Source organism: Equus caballus, chromosome 4 (assembly GCF_041296265.1).
Source record: "Equus caballus isolate H_3958 breed thoroughbred chromosome 4, TB-T2T, whole genome shotgun sequence".
Lineage (NCBI taxonomy): Eukaryota > Metazoa > Chordata > Mammalia > Perissodactyla > Equidae > Equus > Equus caballus.
In genome coordinates, this window is record NC_091687.1 from 51,520,858 (window position 1) to 51,537,372 (window position 16,515).

At 36.0% G+C, this 16,515-nt stretch overlaps 1 protein-coding gene across 9 annotated transcripts in view; it reads right to left on the reverse strand.

Annotated features, from left to right (window-relative positions):
- Positions 1-16,515, reverse strand: part of DGKB (diacylglycerol kinase beta) — a 675,344-nt gene that overhangs the window by 448,663 nt on the left and 210,166 nt on the right. For all 9 annotated transcript variants that reach the window (XM_070264567.1, XM_023639309.2, XM_070264566.1 and 6 more), the window contains 3 exons: positions 14,788-14,876; positions 14,589-14,705; positions 4,791-4,889 (listed from right to left, as the gene is read on the reverse strand). In XM_070264567.1, the coding sequence (XP_070120668.1) occupies positions 4,791-4,889; positions 14,589-14,705; positions 14,788-14,876 (305 nt within the window). The remainder of the gene's footprint in view (positions 1-4,790; positions 4,890-14,588; positions 14,706-14,787; positions 14,877-16,515) is intronic.

Genomic DNA, 16,515 nt, shown 5'->3' on the forward strand with positions numbered 1-16,515 from the left:
TAATCCATTTTTATGGCAATAAGTACTATGAAGACCAATTATCTGTGGAAGCCATTTGTAATGCATGCTTATAAAAGCAAGTCATCAGTGCAAAGAAGATGCTGACCTTGCTAATGTCCATAATAGCTGAGCACATATCTATTGAATGATTAACTTAAAGTTAATAACAAGTGTTAAGGAGGGTTTAGAAGGCGAGAAGAGTGGTACAGAAATTTGAAATAAATAAATAAATAAATAAATAAATAAATAAAAATAACACCTGAAAAGATGTTGTAAAATATCAGAAGACTGCTGCTATGAACCTTGACCTTGTAGTATCTCCTTAGGATGCTTCAACCAGGAATTAGGGATCCATATGGAGTTTATATTGCTCATTCAATAACCAATTCCTGACCACAGAATCAAAGGCAAGGGGAAAAAGAACCTCAATAAAACTAGATGTCTTAGGCTTTCCATTTCATATTTTCTAGAATGAGATAGAAATGATAATGATGACCATTTTGTAATAACTGAGTCTGAACCTCATCTGCCCTTCTTAGAGAACATTATCATGAGAAACTGAGACTTACAATTTTTTAAGAAGGAAATTGTTATTGAAGAATAAAAAACAAAACAAGATTATAGTATTTCTGAGAACTAACAATTTTCTTTAAACAAAAACGTAAAAATTTACAGTGGATGATGCTGTATGAACTCATTCCTGGGAAGTTAATGAGAGTTCACAAACTGGAAAGTCTCAGAGCCCATCAGTGGGAAAAGATTAAGCACTTTTGTGTGCAGAACAACTTTATTAATTTGTTTAAGGTATTAGTATTTAAATCATTAATGGCTTTAATAGTCAATGCACTTATTCCATGCTAAGAAAGTAACCTTTAATTTCTACTTAGAAGGCAGAGAGAATTTTAAAGCAAAGTGATTTAGGCTGATTTATTAACATATACAAAACCCCAAAGGCTTTAGAGAGCAGGTGTACTTAGAGAATTACAAGTAGTTCAAGTAATCCTTGATTTCTAGCGTGGAAGGTGGTGTGTGAGAGATTGGGTGGGTTGATCCTGTTAAAGAGCTGTGTTTACCAATCCAGAGAGTTTGGAATTCAAATAGGGAACTTCTGAAAATATTTTAAAATATTTAAGTAGAAAAATACTTTATTGCATTTTTGAAAGTAGATCCAGGAAGCAGTGTGGAGGATGCATTGAAAGGAGGCAATTCAGTAAGGATGCTATTAGATCAATTCTGGGGAACAATTTGTAAGGGTGACATAGGAGACTTACAGTGAGCTAAGGAAAAGAGAAGGAGTAAGTACATTAGAATAGGCTGTCTAATGATTAATTTGATATTCAAGATGAGGCATCAGCAATGATTCTTAGGCTTCTGGCTTGGGATAGTTAGGTGAAGGTTCTAGTCACTGAGATAAGACAAATAGCAAAAGGCCTATATTGGGATTTGGTGAAAGGGTGAGAATGATGAGCTCAGTGCACAGGCTCTGGAATGATACTTCTTGGGTTCCAATCCTGGATTGTCACTTCATAGCCATGTGACATGGGAGACTTAACCTCTCTGTTAATGAGTTAAGTTAATTCATACATATTATTACTGATAACTGCAACCCCTTCATAATCTCAACCATTACCTCACTCACTCTTGTAACCTGACACCGATAACCTTGATTCCAAAAATCTTTGATTCCACTGTAATTCACCAGGTATTGTTCTTAACATCTGTTATTGTGCCTCACTCTTCATGTCCTTACTTCCCTCATTTCTCAGCTTAAATTCCATGGTCAATCCTTATAGTCACTCCCTTGCATACCCTCTTAACTCCCTTGCTACTCTCTCCTTTTATCACATTGGGCAAAACAGTCTCCTTAAGACTGGGCTATGCCTATTCTACTTTTAGAGCCACAATATAACTGAGGAAACATGACCTAATGTGCTCGGAGAAATATACTCATCCAAGCTTACTGGTCTTGTTCTACATGTATGATTAAGTGACTGCTCATTATTCCCTGGCAATCATATCATATTTCTTTGATCCATGGAGCTTCCAATTTCCCAGGTGACTGTTGTGAAACTTCTTCCTAATCCTTAAACTGCTCATATGCCTTCTACCATTCTTACTCTCAGCAATGACTGAGTGTCCCACTTCTCTGAGAAAAATCAAAGTGTCATATCTTTTTTCCATTACTGCCCTCTCAACACAGAAGCTAGATTATTCTTTTAAAAATGTAAGTCAGATCATTCCCTCTTCTGGTCAAAATCCTCTAATGGCTTCCAACTTCATTCAGAAGAAAAGCTAAAGATCTTTTATTGTAAGAGCTACACTGGCCTAAATTGCCCTACACGATATGAAATCTTATGACATCTTTGACCTTCTCGTCTGTTCTTCCTCCTGCAGACTCAGGTCCAGACACGACTTCTTTTGATGCCCTTCAGATATGTTAGGTCTTGGAGTCTTTCCTTGCCCTCCTTGCTGACTACTCTGTCTGTGAAATTCTGTCCCCAGATAGCCACATGGATGACTCCCTCAACTCTTCACTCGACTATCTCCCTGATGAACCTTTCTTGACTGTCTCTTTTATAATTTTAGCTCCAGCATTACCTCTCTTCTTTTCCTGCTTTAAATTTAAAATACAATCAGTATTCTAATAAATAATTTACTTACTACATTGTTTATTGCCTATTTCATCCCAATAGAACAAAAACTCTAAAAACTCTATGATTTAGCTTTTTACTGTTTCTCTCCCTACCTATAATACTATTTGGCACATACTGGACACTCAATAAATGCTTTTTAAATGAGTTAATTAATACATTTAGCATAGTAGCTGGTATAATATACATGCTCAATAAATAAAAGTTATCATTAATACATTAAATAATAATGATGCACTGGGCATGTAAAACAACACGAGACCTCCAGGTTGCAGCTTTATAGGTTTGAGATTGAAAAGAGGAAGATGAGCTTCATATAAATTAACATGGTAATGAAATCAACTAAATAAACAAGATCCCACTGGGAAGAATGTTAAGAGTGGAAAGCTGTGACATGTGAGGGCACAGCACAGGGTTGCACCAATGTGGGGCAGGCTGAAGTCGTGAAAAGCCAGGAAAGATGCTAAAAGGAAGTATCCAGAGAAACAGCAGAAAGATCAGGAGAATGTGCTATAATGGAAGTCAATGAAAGGTAGACATTTGCGAAGGATGAGGTAGTCAATAGTGCCTAATATTTCAGAGAGATAGCGCTGAGGAAATGATAAAACAGCAAACGTTGAGATTCAAATGATTAAAACTGAAGGAAGATTTAATGATTGAAAATAAATCTTCAGACTCAAAAGTGTCTAAAAAAGCAACGAAAGGGTTTGCAAGATTGTTAGAAGGCAAGAATATTCGTGTAACACATGTTCTTTAGCTTTGATTTTCTCAAAGAAAGAAAGGATAGAATAATAAAAAGAATCTATCTCATGTTTGACTTTATGTGACCAGAGGTTGTCATAAGTAGTCCCCTGACTCACTGAATTGAGATAGGTTTACACAGACTGCTGGATGGCAGGATGACACAATAGATTTCTTCTTAGAGTTAAAATCTGAGATCAAGGATGCATCTAAACCAATAAAATTACTATACATTTTAAAAAGAATGAAATTATGCAAAAATCCTACAAGTCCTTTCTCTTTAAGAATAAAAATAATACCAAAATTCATCTAAAAGGTATAGTATTTTTATATGGCTCTCATTATTTTTAATTAAGCTTATTTACTACAGGATGTCTAACAAATCTTACCTAAAGAAAGGAAATTTAGAGCTAGCTATTGCTATAATCAGCAATGTGGAGGTATTTTCTTTGGCTCTATATTTGTAGTTTGAGGAAATGGAGGATTTTAAATAATTTTTTAAATAAAGGCATTTAAAATACAACCAGTATTTTACAGATAATTACAAAATGAATCATAAGTGGGTGCAAATTGAGTAATTTGATTAATTTCTAAGTTGACCTTTAGAAAAGTATTTGTCTAACATTTCTTAGTTGTTGTATTTTTATTATATCAAACTGAAGTTCCAGCCACTTAATTTCCATGTTGTTTTTAAAAATGAGAACTGCATTATGGATATAAAATAGTTTGTTTTATCAAATAACCATTTCACTTTAGAAACAATTTGAATTTTGAAACGTAATATGAATATTATCTTTGAATATCGGTTTCTCTTTCAAACAAGGTTTGCTTTTTTCAGGGTTACCTTACTCATGCATTCTTCACCTGTATATTTATCGAATTAAGGAATTATTTTGCAGGTACTTAAATTTATTGGTCACTAATAAAAAATAAAATACGCCTAATGGCAGTGCACAGCTTTCTTCAAGGTATGTGTCCTCCTTATAGGTAGCCTCTGACCTAGATTAGAGACCTCAACATTGCAGATATATAATGTGCATCCCCAGCAAAATTGCCCAGAAGAATAACTTCATTATTCTGGGAAGGTAGATCTATAAAACATGTAAAACGTAGCAGTATTCTGTCTATATGATTTCTGGTAAGTCCAGCATGACTAAGTGATGAAACCTGAGTCAGCTTCAGTTAGAGCATACCTTACTAAAACAGTTACTATGCCATGAAGGAAAAGGAAATATAGTGAGCCAAGGTGTCTCTTCTCTGAAGCAATGAGGTATTTTAGGTCTATAGAGTTCTGCCTCGATCAATGGAAAATTCGCTTTAGAAGCATTTACCGGTACAGTGTACCAGTAAGTCACAGAAACCCCAAGTTTTGCAGAATGATGAGAAGGAAAAACTCACCAGTACCACTGGACAGATTGTTGTGGGTGGTAAAATATGGTCCTTCAAAGGTCCACAGTCACATTCAGGTTTTAGATGAGAAGCACATTTATTATGCAGCTAGGAAAGGAGAAAGAGGACACTATCAAATTTTGCATGACAACAGCAAACATGGGCCAGATTATATTTCAACTGAGATACAGCAAATACATTAAAACGACAATAAAAGAATTACAAGAACAAACAAACAGGATCATAAAAGGATTCATATTACATTTGCTGTTATATATCTACCTTAAATAAACCATTTAGTAACTTCCATGACCCAACCTATATATTTTCTAATTCTCAGAACTGTTTATATAAAAAACGTACTTCAGATTTTACACCAAAAAAGCTTGATTTCTTTGACAAATATGCATTATTGTCCATTACAGTCCAATTCACATTATTGTCCTTTGCTTATCTGTTAGCATAATCTTGAAACCACTGTGTACTGTAGATGCTTTTTTTTTTTTGACCCTCCTGTTTTCTCAAAGTCATTCCAAAGTGCACAGCTCAGTATGGGGCATAATTGATCCCATCATTAGTTTTAACTTTGTAATTCAATATGTAAATGTAACCAGAGATTCATCTCAGTAGGAGCAGGATATAAATATAAGAAGATGATTATGATTATAAAAATTTATCTTTATATTATATTTATCAGCTCTACGTTGTTACTGTATAATCATAAGATGTGTGATTTAATTTTCAACATGTATGATCCTAAACCGATATTTTTATCAACGCTGGACACAAGTTTAAATTAAAATGTTACAACATACTGCATTAAATAGTGATTTTTTAAATTGAGATGATAGTTTTTATTGAAATCATACAGATTTGCTAAAGTTATAGTTGTTTAAAGGGATTTCTCCCTCCCTTAGTCCATATCAATTTAATATGAAATACTTTAGAAAAATTATACATGTTAATAAAATAACATATCTGTTTCAAAAAAAAGAAGGAGCTGCATCATTTTTCAGTTTTGAACCAAAAGCCACCCCATTTAAGTCATGGTTACATTCTTCCACAACAAACTTACCTTCGTAACAGTTAATTAGCAAGCAAGCATAGGAGTCTGATGAGTGTTGATTTACTGTTGGTGATAGAACTCTACTAAAGAAGTATTTCTGCTGTCCTTGAATCTAAAACATCTGTCGTGCTAACTCCCTACCTTGGAGTTAAGGCTACTTGTACTGTAATTAATGCACATTAGGCCACATTACAGAAACAAAAGTACCTTTACACACTCATCCATAATTAGCAGGTCTGCTTCTCAGTGGCATGTAAACTCCTTATAAAAAAGGAGTTTAATCTTCTTATCAGACACTGCTGATCTTTGTCAAGAGGCAAGAGATACTGAAGATAAAGAAGCAGTTGAAGCCACATGCAAAACAGAACTAAATAAATGAATACTCTGATTTGGCAAATGAAAATGCATAGTTTCCTCAAAATAAAATTAGTGACTGATTTAAATATATTATTAACTTATTGGACACGGTCAATTTTCTTAGAATAAATCACAGCCCTGGAATTTTGGATTTAGAGATAATGGATTATCAAGTGTTGGGTTGAACTGGGTCCCCAAAAGTTATTTTGAAGTCCTACCTCCTGGTCCCTGTGAATGTGAACTTATTTGGAAATAAGATCTTTGCAAAAGTATTCAAGTTCAGATAAAGTTATACTGCATTAGGTTGGGCCCAATCCAATGATTGGTGTCCTTATGAGAGGAGAGAAATCTGGGGGCTGGCCCCATGGCCGAGAGGTTAAGTTCACACGCTCTGCTTCAGTGGCCCAAGGTTTGGCCAGATCAGATCCTGAGCACAGACCCAGCACCACTCATCAGGCCATGCTGAGGTGGCGTCCCACATAGCGCCACTAAAAGGACCTACAGCTAGAATATACAACTACGTACTGGGGGGGCTTTGGGGAGAAGAAGAAAAAACAATTGGCAATAGATATTAGCTCAGGGCCAATCTTAAAAAAAAAAAGAAGAGAGAGACCTGCAGACAGACACGGAGAGAATAAGACCCTGTGACAACAGAGGCAGAAATCTGGAGGTGCAGTTGAAGCAAGGAACACCAAGGATTACCAGCAGCCACCAGAAGCTAGGAAGAGGCAAGGAAATACTCTCCCCTACAGCCTTCAGAGGGAGCACGGCCCTGCCGACATCTTGATTTTTGGATTTCTAACCTCCAGAACTCTGAAAGAATAAATTTCTGTTGTTTTCAGCCACCTATTTTGCGGTGCTTTGTTATGACAACCATGGGAAACGAATACACCAATCACCATGAAAACTGAACCAAAACCAAAGACAGACTATGTGTCTTAAGACTCTTCCGTGCCACGGGGTCACAGAGAAAAAGCTTTTGCTTTTTGGTCCCACACAACCTTTTTAAAACTGAGAATGCAGACTCTAAGAAGCCTCTACACATAGCAAGAGCCCAGATAAAAATCCCTGGGTGCACAGAGTGAGAAAGCATTGAATTTACTATTGCCTGCAGTTTGGAAAGCCTCGCGTGTGACTTTAAAGGACAGGAAGGCAAGGCGCTCTTGCCAGCACTGACCACAGATGCTCAGTTTGAGGCCCCAGCCGCCTCCAGGCCTCCATTCCATGTGTTTCTAACAATTTGCAACCGATATGGTAAGGGATGACTAATCTCTCACTATAGTTATTTGAGGGTTACCAGATGTAAAAAGAGATGGCAACAATAAAATGAATTTAATGACAGTTTTTTGGCCTTTAGGCTAGTTTCTCAGCCAAAAAGAAAGAACAGAGGACTCAGGGAGAATCAGAATTGATGAGCTGAAGAGAGTGTGTGTGTAGGGGTAACTCTTCTTATTGAGTCTGAGGGTTTCAGAGTATAGGTACCGGCAATTTGTCCCATAAAATAGTGATTTCTTCAGAGCTAAATAAAACTAGCAGGGGACTTTCCAATTCGATTGCCATGTGGCCCACGTCTCTGAGTTTTGTGTAGGCAGCTGCAAGGCAGAGTCCTACAGGAAGATATGCATGTAGCAGGGTCTGTAGGAAGGTTGGTAACCATATCACCCTCAGAGATACAGGGACACACAGTGCAAGAAAATTCTCCTATCCGAGAAGTCTGTATTAACTGATACTGAGCAAGGATGCCTTAGACTTTTGCTAAGACTGGAATCAGGCAGCTGCAAAATATATTTGAGTGGCCATCAACCTCATGACATTGTTTATAGAAAGAAGTGTCAAAGTTGAGGACGTCATGTTGGAACTACCGATCAGTCTAGAAACTGTGAGTCAAATTTGTATAGCAGGCCTGGTTTATTCACCATACTGCTCAGAAATATAGTTGAGGACAAAAATACAAAATGTGAAAGACAATGAGAAAATACTCATAGTGCTCAGGATAATTTATCAAGATTAAAAGTGAAAGTTACGTTTGCTGTGACTCTAAAACTGCTCTAAAAATAAAGTTTATTTAAAAAAAAGCAATATTAACAAAATAGAAACCGTGTAATAGAATTTAACAGCCCCCACCACCCCTCAAAATATCTTAGGTTACTGGTAATATTGTTTCTTGATCAAGTGCTGATTACATGTGTGTTCATTTGCTCAAAACTCATTGAGCTCTTCCCTTAGGACATTTATACTTTGATGCATGTATACTTTTCAATAAAACTTTAAAAAGGAAGAAAAAGTGAACATAATCAGCAATAAAAAAAAGTTGCTTAAACGTGACATTTTAGAGACAAGGATATAAGAATAAGACACAGCTGAGTCCTGCTCAATGTCAGTAAGATGTCGAAGGCTGATAATTGTCTTAAAGATAACTCAGATCCCAAGTTAGTGCAGGCATAAATACGAAGATCCTCATCAAGAATAGAAATAAACTAGAGCATTGATGAATCCTGCTTCCTCAGTAAAGTGGCCAATGGAGCCCCAGAGAAAAGGAATTGTTACCTTTTTTAAAATGTTTTCATTTTTGTTCACAGTTATCTTTGTATTTTTTAAGGATAAGGCATAGAGATCCTTGGGTCATTAATTTATTATATGTACAGAAATTCTCATTCGTGTTAAGGGAATCAGTCCCGTATCTAGGAAACTCATAAAATATGAATCAGATTTTCCTGGAAGCAAATTAAACACTTGGAAATAATTTCAGAGTGTATGGCAATTTCCAACAGCACCTAATTTAGAGCCAGATCTATGTTTATTGGAAAAAGCTATCTCAAGTTAGAAAGGAAAAGAAAACATGTGAGTGTGTGTGTGCGCATGTGTGTATATTTATGTATAGAGTTGAGAAAAGAGTGGGGATTTTGTACTGAGAAGCAAGCAATGGAATCTAAGAATATAAAAGGAGGAAAACTACAAAATAAATTTTCATAAGAATTTGGAGGAAAAAAAAGAGGTCCTTCTTCTTTTTTTTAAAAAAAAAAAAAAGATTGGCACCTGAGCTAACATCTGTTGCCAATCTTCCTTTTTTTCTTCTTCTTCTTCTCCCCAAAGCCCCACCAGTACATAGTTATACATTCTAGCTGTGAGAGCTTCTGTTTGTGCTATGTGGGACACCACCTCAACATAGCCTGATGAGTGGTGCCACGTCCGCACCCAGGATCCGAACCAGCAAAACCCTGGGCCACCAAAGTGGAGCGCGTGCACTTAACCACTTGGCTGTGGGATGGCCCCAGAAGTCATTCTTCTAAAACAAACAAACAAAACCAAATTAAATGGCCTGATTTAGAGGAACATTTGTTAGTTTACTCATCCTTTTGTCTCTAACATTTTACATTTTCAGGGTGTTGCCTTCATGCTGGCATTTACCAAAGATAAACTTTCTATTCGAAAGGCATCAAAAACATTTAAACACTACTGTTAGGAGCTTAATATTTTAATAAAAATAGTAGCCTTGCTTGATACTAAAAGTAAATAATTCATAGCCGTAATATAGTCTTTCTTTTGTCAAAAGAAACATATCACCCTCCTGTCTTGGTGAGTCCTGCCTGATCAGGGACAATTTACTACAACCAGGAGCAAATTACAACACGTTTTAAATAGAATGTCAAGGAAACACACTCACAGCAGAAAGGAACAGGTAGAAACAGTGGGGTCTAAGGATCAGGGAGCGTAAGCAAGAGAAGGAACAGAGAACCAATGAGGATATTGAGCCTGGCTGAAAGGACTGAATTATAAACCACAGGAATATGGTTGCCTAAATGTTACAAGATAGTTTACACTGTTCTTATTTAGGATTTTTCTGTTTTTATTTTTTTAAGTGGTTAAATTCACAAAAGGAGACAAAGCTCAGTTCTAAGATCTTAACTTCATACCTACAAGATGACAAAATAGTATATTAAGAAGCCACAACATTGACTAAAAAAGGGGTGTTAAAATGGGCTTTTAATCTAACTATTTGTCTAAACTTGCTTGTGTATCTGATGCAGATGTGAATATTACAGGATGATTTTTTAAAATAGAATTTTAAAATTCAATATTTAACCGTAAGAAGAGTAGTGTCGCAGTCATCAAAATGAACTGATTGAGGACCTCCCCTAAACTCAGCACTCCCTCGAGAACGTTGGGCAATGAGAAAACAAATGTGTATGTTGGATCTGGAGCTGGATCAGATTGTAGTCTAGCAGTGTAGACGACATTAGCATATAGACATGAACCCTCACTGAAGATCATTTCAGTCTTTCCTTGTGGTGTGGAGCAAAAGTACAGAAAGTATTCAGAAAAAGGAAATATTAGTGTCAAGGAAGATTTCAAGGAAGATATGGAACTTAATTTGGTTCTTGAGGTGTGGTTAGAATTTAAAGTGGGTACATTAAGGGAACAGAATGAGTAAAATGATGGGGAACAGGTAAGCATGGACCTCCTAGGGTACTGCCAACAGATATGCACAGCTCCAGCAGGGGCTTGCATATTGGGAAATATTATATACTTCATGGGCTGAGGTTTGGGTCTGATATTTGAGGAACTGAAAACCAGGTCGGGGTAGGAGGAGGTGAAGGATGCATTTATTATCACAGAACTATTATAAGTTGCTGAAGGTGCCATATGATAACAAACGAGTATTTTCAGAAGATGATTCTGGAGGTGGTTTGCAGGCTGCATTATAGGAAAAGTACCTTCTGTTAGGGAGATAAGCCAAGAGATTCTGACTCTAATCTAGTTAAGAGGTGCTAAGAGCTTGCACTTGGGCTGTGAACGGTGGAGACAAAAACTCAAATCTGAGAGAGATATTTTAAGGAGGAAATCTCATGGCTCAGTGATAGGTTGAATATATGAGATAAAGGTGAAAGAAAAGAATAAAAGAAACTGACTTCTAACTCTATTTCCAATGACTGCAAGCATGATGACACCATGTCTGATAGAAAAGATAAAGTTGGAATAATTGCTCTTTGTGAATACGAATACATCAGCTTAGTCTAGGATTGAGTGAAATTCAGGACCACATGGTTCCGGATGCTTTTAGAACATGCAGGTGCCATTCTGACTTAGACAGGGCAACTACAGATCCTTCCAGAGATGACAGAGAAACAGCATGAGTAATATTCATGGAGTGCCCTCTGCGAGCCAGGGGTGGGGTTTTGTGCCCCCACGTAATATTTTACCTAGTTTTCACTCTGCTAATAATCGTCAATTACTGAGCACTCACTATAGAAGAGGTCCTGCTCTAAACACATCTACCCCAAATTTTTTTTCACTCATTCATTTAATTCTTATAACAATCCTACAAGACAGGTATCATTAACTCCATTTTACAAATGAGGAAACTGACCCAAGTTTGCACAACTACTATCTTAGTTGTTGGACACACACCATTTTAAGAATCTGGTCAGTCTGGCTTATAAGACTCAAGCTGCTTCCAAAAGTAATATATAAAAGGAAGTAATGGAATTTGGAGAAATCCCTGAAATGAAGCCAAATTTCATTCCCTTCGTTTCTCTCTGTGATGTATTCCTCTCAAACTCCATTCAGATAGGCCTTCCTAACGCTCAACATTGATGGTGCCATATCCCATGGCTTTTACAGCTCTGCTAGCTCTTTGCTATATTAGTAGTACTTTCTGGGAAGCAGAAGGATATAAAGTAGATTCAGTTTGTTTAAAGGCAATCAGTGGTAGGTACACCTCAGTGAAGAGCAAATCAGATTTTCACCAAAATTTTCATACAGTGGTTCAAGAAGAAGCTATAGATTATACTAAATACATAAATGTCCTGAGGTAAATAAATTCTGTTTAACCTAAGCACAAAATCAATAAATTAATAAACGTGCCCTTATAATTGCTTTAAATAAAAAAATCTAAAGTGCACAGAGGCTGAAGTTACTTTTGAGAAGGTTATACATTCTTCTCGATATATGGAAACTTTGTGCAAGTCTTGTTTCATGAACCAAATAACCACGGGACCCCTGGAGATCATGGTTTATGGCAAATAAGGCTGAGGTTGACCAGAAGCCTCAGGACTTGGAAGAGCTTCATAAGAGGGCCACCATTTTGCTCTGACTCTGCCTTAAACCCCTCAGTGCTCTCCGATTAGCCTTTCTTCCTAAGTAGGACTCAGGGATTTAAAGACATTTGTAGATTATACTGTATTCTGCCAGTGACAAATAGAATCATCTTCATGTACACATTGATCTTTAGTTAAGAATAAGATGTTAGGGGCATATTGTTTGAACTGATTTGGACATGAAATCCTTAGATTTTGAAGAGCATAGTTTATTCAGAGGTAGTACCATCTTTCCTGTAAAAGGAGGGGCCTCATTTCTTGCAAGCCTAGGGCCAGGTTCGAGACCAAATATAAATGTTTAACTGGGTAAGTAGTTGGACTAGAAATGTAGATTTTGGAGACACAGATGACAGGAATCATTAAAACAAAAGAAAGAAAACCAGAAAAACAAAGTGGAATATAAAACAAGAAAAGAATTTCAGGATGCTTTGAGTACCAATAAGAGACCACTAGCAATGGTAGTTTGAAGGAGAGTGATTCCCACAGAATGGAAAGGGCAAAAGATATACTTCATGAAGATTAAATGGGGAAAGGAGGAGAGGAGTCAAATCAAGAAAATTCTAAAAGCTCTAAAGGCTTTTGTATTAGGAGAGGCAGCAATACATACTTTTAGAGTGTTCAAGCTAAGTATGCATTTAAAACACATTGGTTTGATTTCAAGAAATAAACAAAAAGAAGAGAAAAATAATAAACCTAAGTTATTACATTTGAAATTTATGAAGAATGGGAAATTAACTTGAAATAAAAAAAGAAATAAAATTCTGATATTCTCTAAATTCAGTTCATATTCAAGATGTAGCTAATGAAAGATGCATTATATGGAGAAAAGAAGAGGAGCAGGCTCCTACAAGATCTGAAACAAAAACTCCATATTTTTATAGATGCTTAGCAGAAGAAAACTAATAGTTTTTAATGTGCATGAGTTTTTTAAAAAAATGAAATAGTTGTGGTCTTCTTAAAACTTAGAACTCAATATGCTTAAGTAATTCATGTGTGTAATTTAAATCATTGTTAGAAATTTTATTATAATAACCAAACACTTCAAAAAAAAGAAAACTGTCTTTCATAATTGAGGAAATTTCAAATGTAAATATAGTTTGGGTAATAGCTGAAAATGACTGAAGAAAATGTGTTCATTTAAAAAAAGTACTTAATTGTATTTTTGAAATGCAAGTCACAGTTTGTTTTTCTCATTATCCTGTGTATATGTCTGTGTCTTTAAGAGAGAATTTTTAATGGTGGTGGCAGGGTTTGAGGGGCACTACAGAGAAACTTATTTGTTTAAGTGAATCAGTGCTCTCTACTGTTTTATTTCCACAAAAGCAAGAACAATTTGTCCTCTAACAGGAGGACTCATATACTAGCTGGAGAAGAAAGCAAAACAAACAAAATGGGGGAAAAAACCAGTCCCATAAATGTTTTCATACTATTTGTCAAAAATGGCTATTCTTGATTAATTCCCAGAAATTAAACATGAAACACTAGAGGTAGCACCTACATTTATTCCAGAAGTTATTTGAAGCAGGCTTTGACAATCACGCAAACCAGGTGGAGTTCTAAAGTTTCCCAGGAAAGATCAATTTACATCTTCTTTTTCAAGTGTCAATACCATTAATGACCAGCACTTACATCTATATCTCTTATCCCTCAGGATATGATTTAACTGAAGGCAATAACAAGTCGTGAAGAAGGGTAAAGTGAGTTCTTAAAAGCATCAAGTAGTAAAACATGGACCCACTTGCATCTTTGTAGCCATGTGGTCAACAACAATGTGATTAGCTTTTCTTGGTCTTAGTGTCTTCACTATATAGTTAAGAGTTTGGACCACATTGTTCATTTTTCTACCCTTCTTTAGCCAGTAGATTCTGTGATTAAAATAAATTTACAACATGCAAAATGGAAAACTCTACCAAAATAGAGTTGTGGCGTGGAGGAAGAGCTGAGCTCTACCCAGTCAATATTCCACACTCATTGCCCACCCCTAGCTGTGGCTTCTGATTACCTTCCTGGTAACTTCTAGAACTCCATGGAGCACAGTTTGAAAAATGTATAATGTTTTCATCTCTAAGGTTGTCACTAGCTCTAAAATTCTGGATTCTAGGAGGACAAATCCGACTCTGACCCTTATTCCTTTGGGAGCCACATGAGCTAAGAAGCCTCTTTGGTGTTATGCTGACTTAGTCTAACATTCAGAATAATCTTCCAGGGTAGGACTCTCAGAGAGCATGGGATACACAGTTTTCATTGTGAATAAATGCTGGAGATTTGTTTTCTGACGTTACTCACTGTGATCTGACACCAAACACAATGCAGTCCTGTCAGGCCCTGGTAACATTTGACTGTTTTGTGGCACTTATCACATTTGGTTGGGCAGTTGCCTTCAACCCAGTAATGGTGCATGACCTAGAACAGAACAAGACCATTGCGGTAAGAGGAGGCATCCATACGTGCCACCCTCAGAAAGCAAGCACAGCCGCACACTTACATCAGTGTTCTTCTTGGACTTTACGTAAGTCTTGATGCAAGAAGGAGGCGCTCTAGCCACACAGCGCTCGTGGACTGTGTACTTGCAAACTGAAAGGAAACATGTACACAAATTCAGAGCTAATCTTGGTCCTGATTGCAATTTTATAGGGAAAGAATGACATTAACAGAACCTCATTTCATATCCACTGCTCCCTAATCAATCCAATCAGCCGCATCAAGGAAAAGTCCAAGTCGACTGTTTTTACCATGGAATACAAAAGGCCAATTAGTACAGGAAGTATTATGCATGTGAAAAACCAAGATCCTCTATCATGGCATAGCAGGAAATGCTTAATTAAATCAGGCCTCACTCAAATTTTTCACAATAATTCCCAGATGACAAAAATATTAAAGACAAATTGATGACTGCCAAATGGCTTGGTGTCATTTGCTAGAAGGAAGAGATCTATATTTTACAAAGTATAGGCATGAGAGCAGCTGGCAGGCCTGGGAATAAAAGCCCGTGAGTTTATGCTATTTTGTCTATTGATTTATCTAAAGCTTAAATGGCTGATTAGTTTATTTCCAGAGAATAGATTTTATCATACATGCCAGGCCTTCAGTAAAAGTTCATCCCTCATCTGCCATCATGGCACTGTTTGTCCAAATGGAACAACCTCTGCTAGGAAGCATAAGATAGATACAGATATATATACATCTATAGATATATATATCTATATATATACACACATATGCAAAATTTTATATTTATATTCAAATATGTATATATATACATATACAAACATACACGTGTGTGTGTGTGTATAGTGTGACATAAAACCAAGACATACACTTTGTCATTCTTCATTATTTCATAGCTCAATTCTAACATAACTTAAAGTCATATACGGATGCTCTTTTAATAAAACACTAGTTCCAAATTAAGAATTCTAAATGCATAAATATATGGAATAAAAATTAAATCAAAAATGACCATGTAGCCCTTTCAATAAAACAAAAACTAACTGCTGTATGCAATTAGAATGAAAAATACTCAATCCACATACTATTTATATATATAAATATTACTATATATACTAAAGTATACATATAGTATATATAGTTATACTATATATATATGGTAAAATTCTTACAAAATATCCAGATCTGTGATTTCCTTTGGCAACATAGTTTTCCTTCTCTTCAGTATTGGCAATAATGTTAACAGTATTGCATTCGTCACTAATCAGTTAAAATTTGTAAGGGAAATTCTCTCTTTCTATATGACATCACCCAACTTACTTGAGAGTTATCATTTTGTTTTGTATGCTTCCATCATAGAATCTACCATGAAAAATTCTTTCCCTTACAAATGATAGAACTGTAAAAACAAAGTACTTCTTTTGTCCACGAAGAATGTTCTAGTGTAACTAGCCTTTCAAACATGGCCACCAGAAACTGCCTTCTAAAGTGACACACAGCAATTTCACGTAAATGTTTAAAAATCTTTAAACACTTTAAAAAGTCACTTAAATGTGGCACTAAGACACAGTTTTTAATGTTAAATAATACATCTGACAGAAAGCTAATCCCAAACATACTACCAAAGAAGCCACTAGCTAAAAATAATATCTGAAAACTATATACTGTATGGAAGCCAGGCAAGAAATTTGACTTAATATAAATGCATAAAAATAGGATGTGTCTAATAAGCTTAACAGTTGCAAAAACTCCAAACACAGCAGAA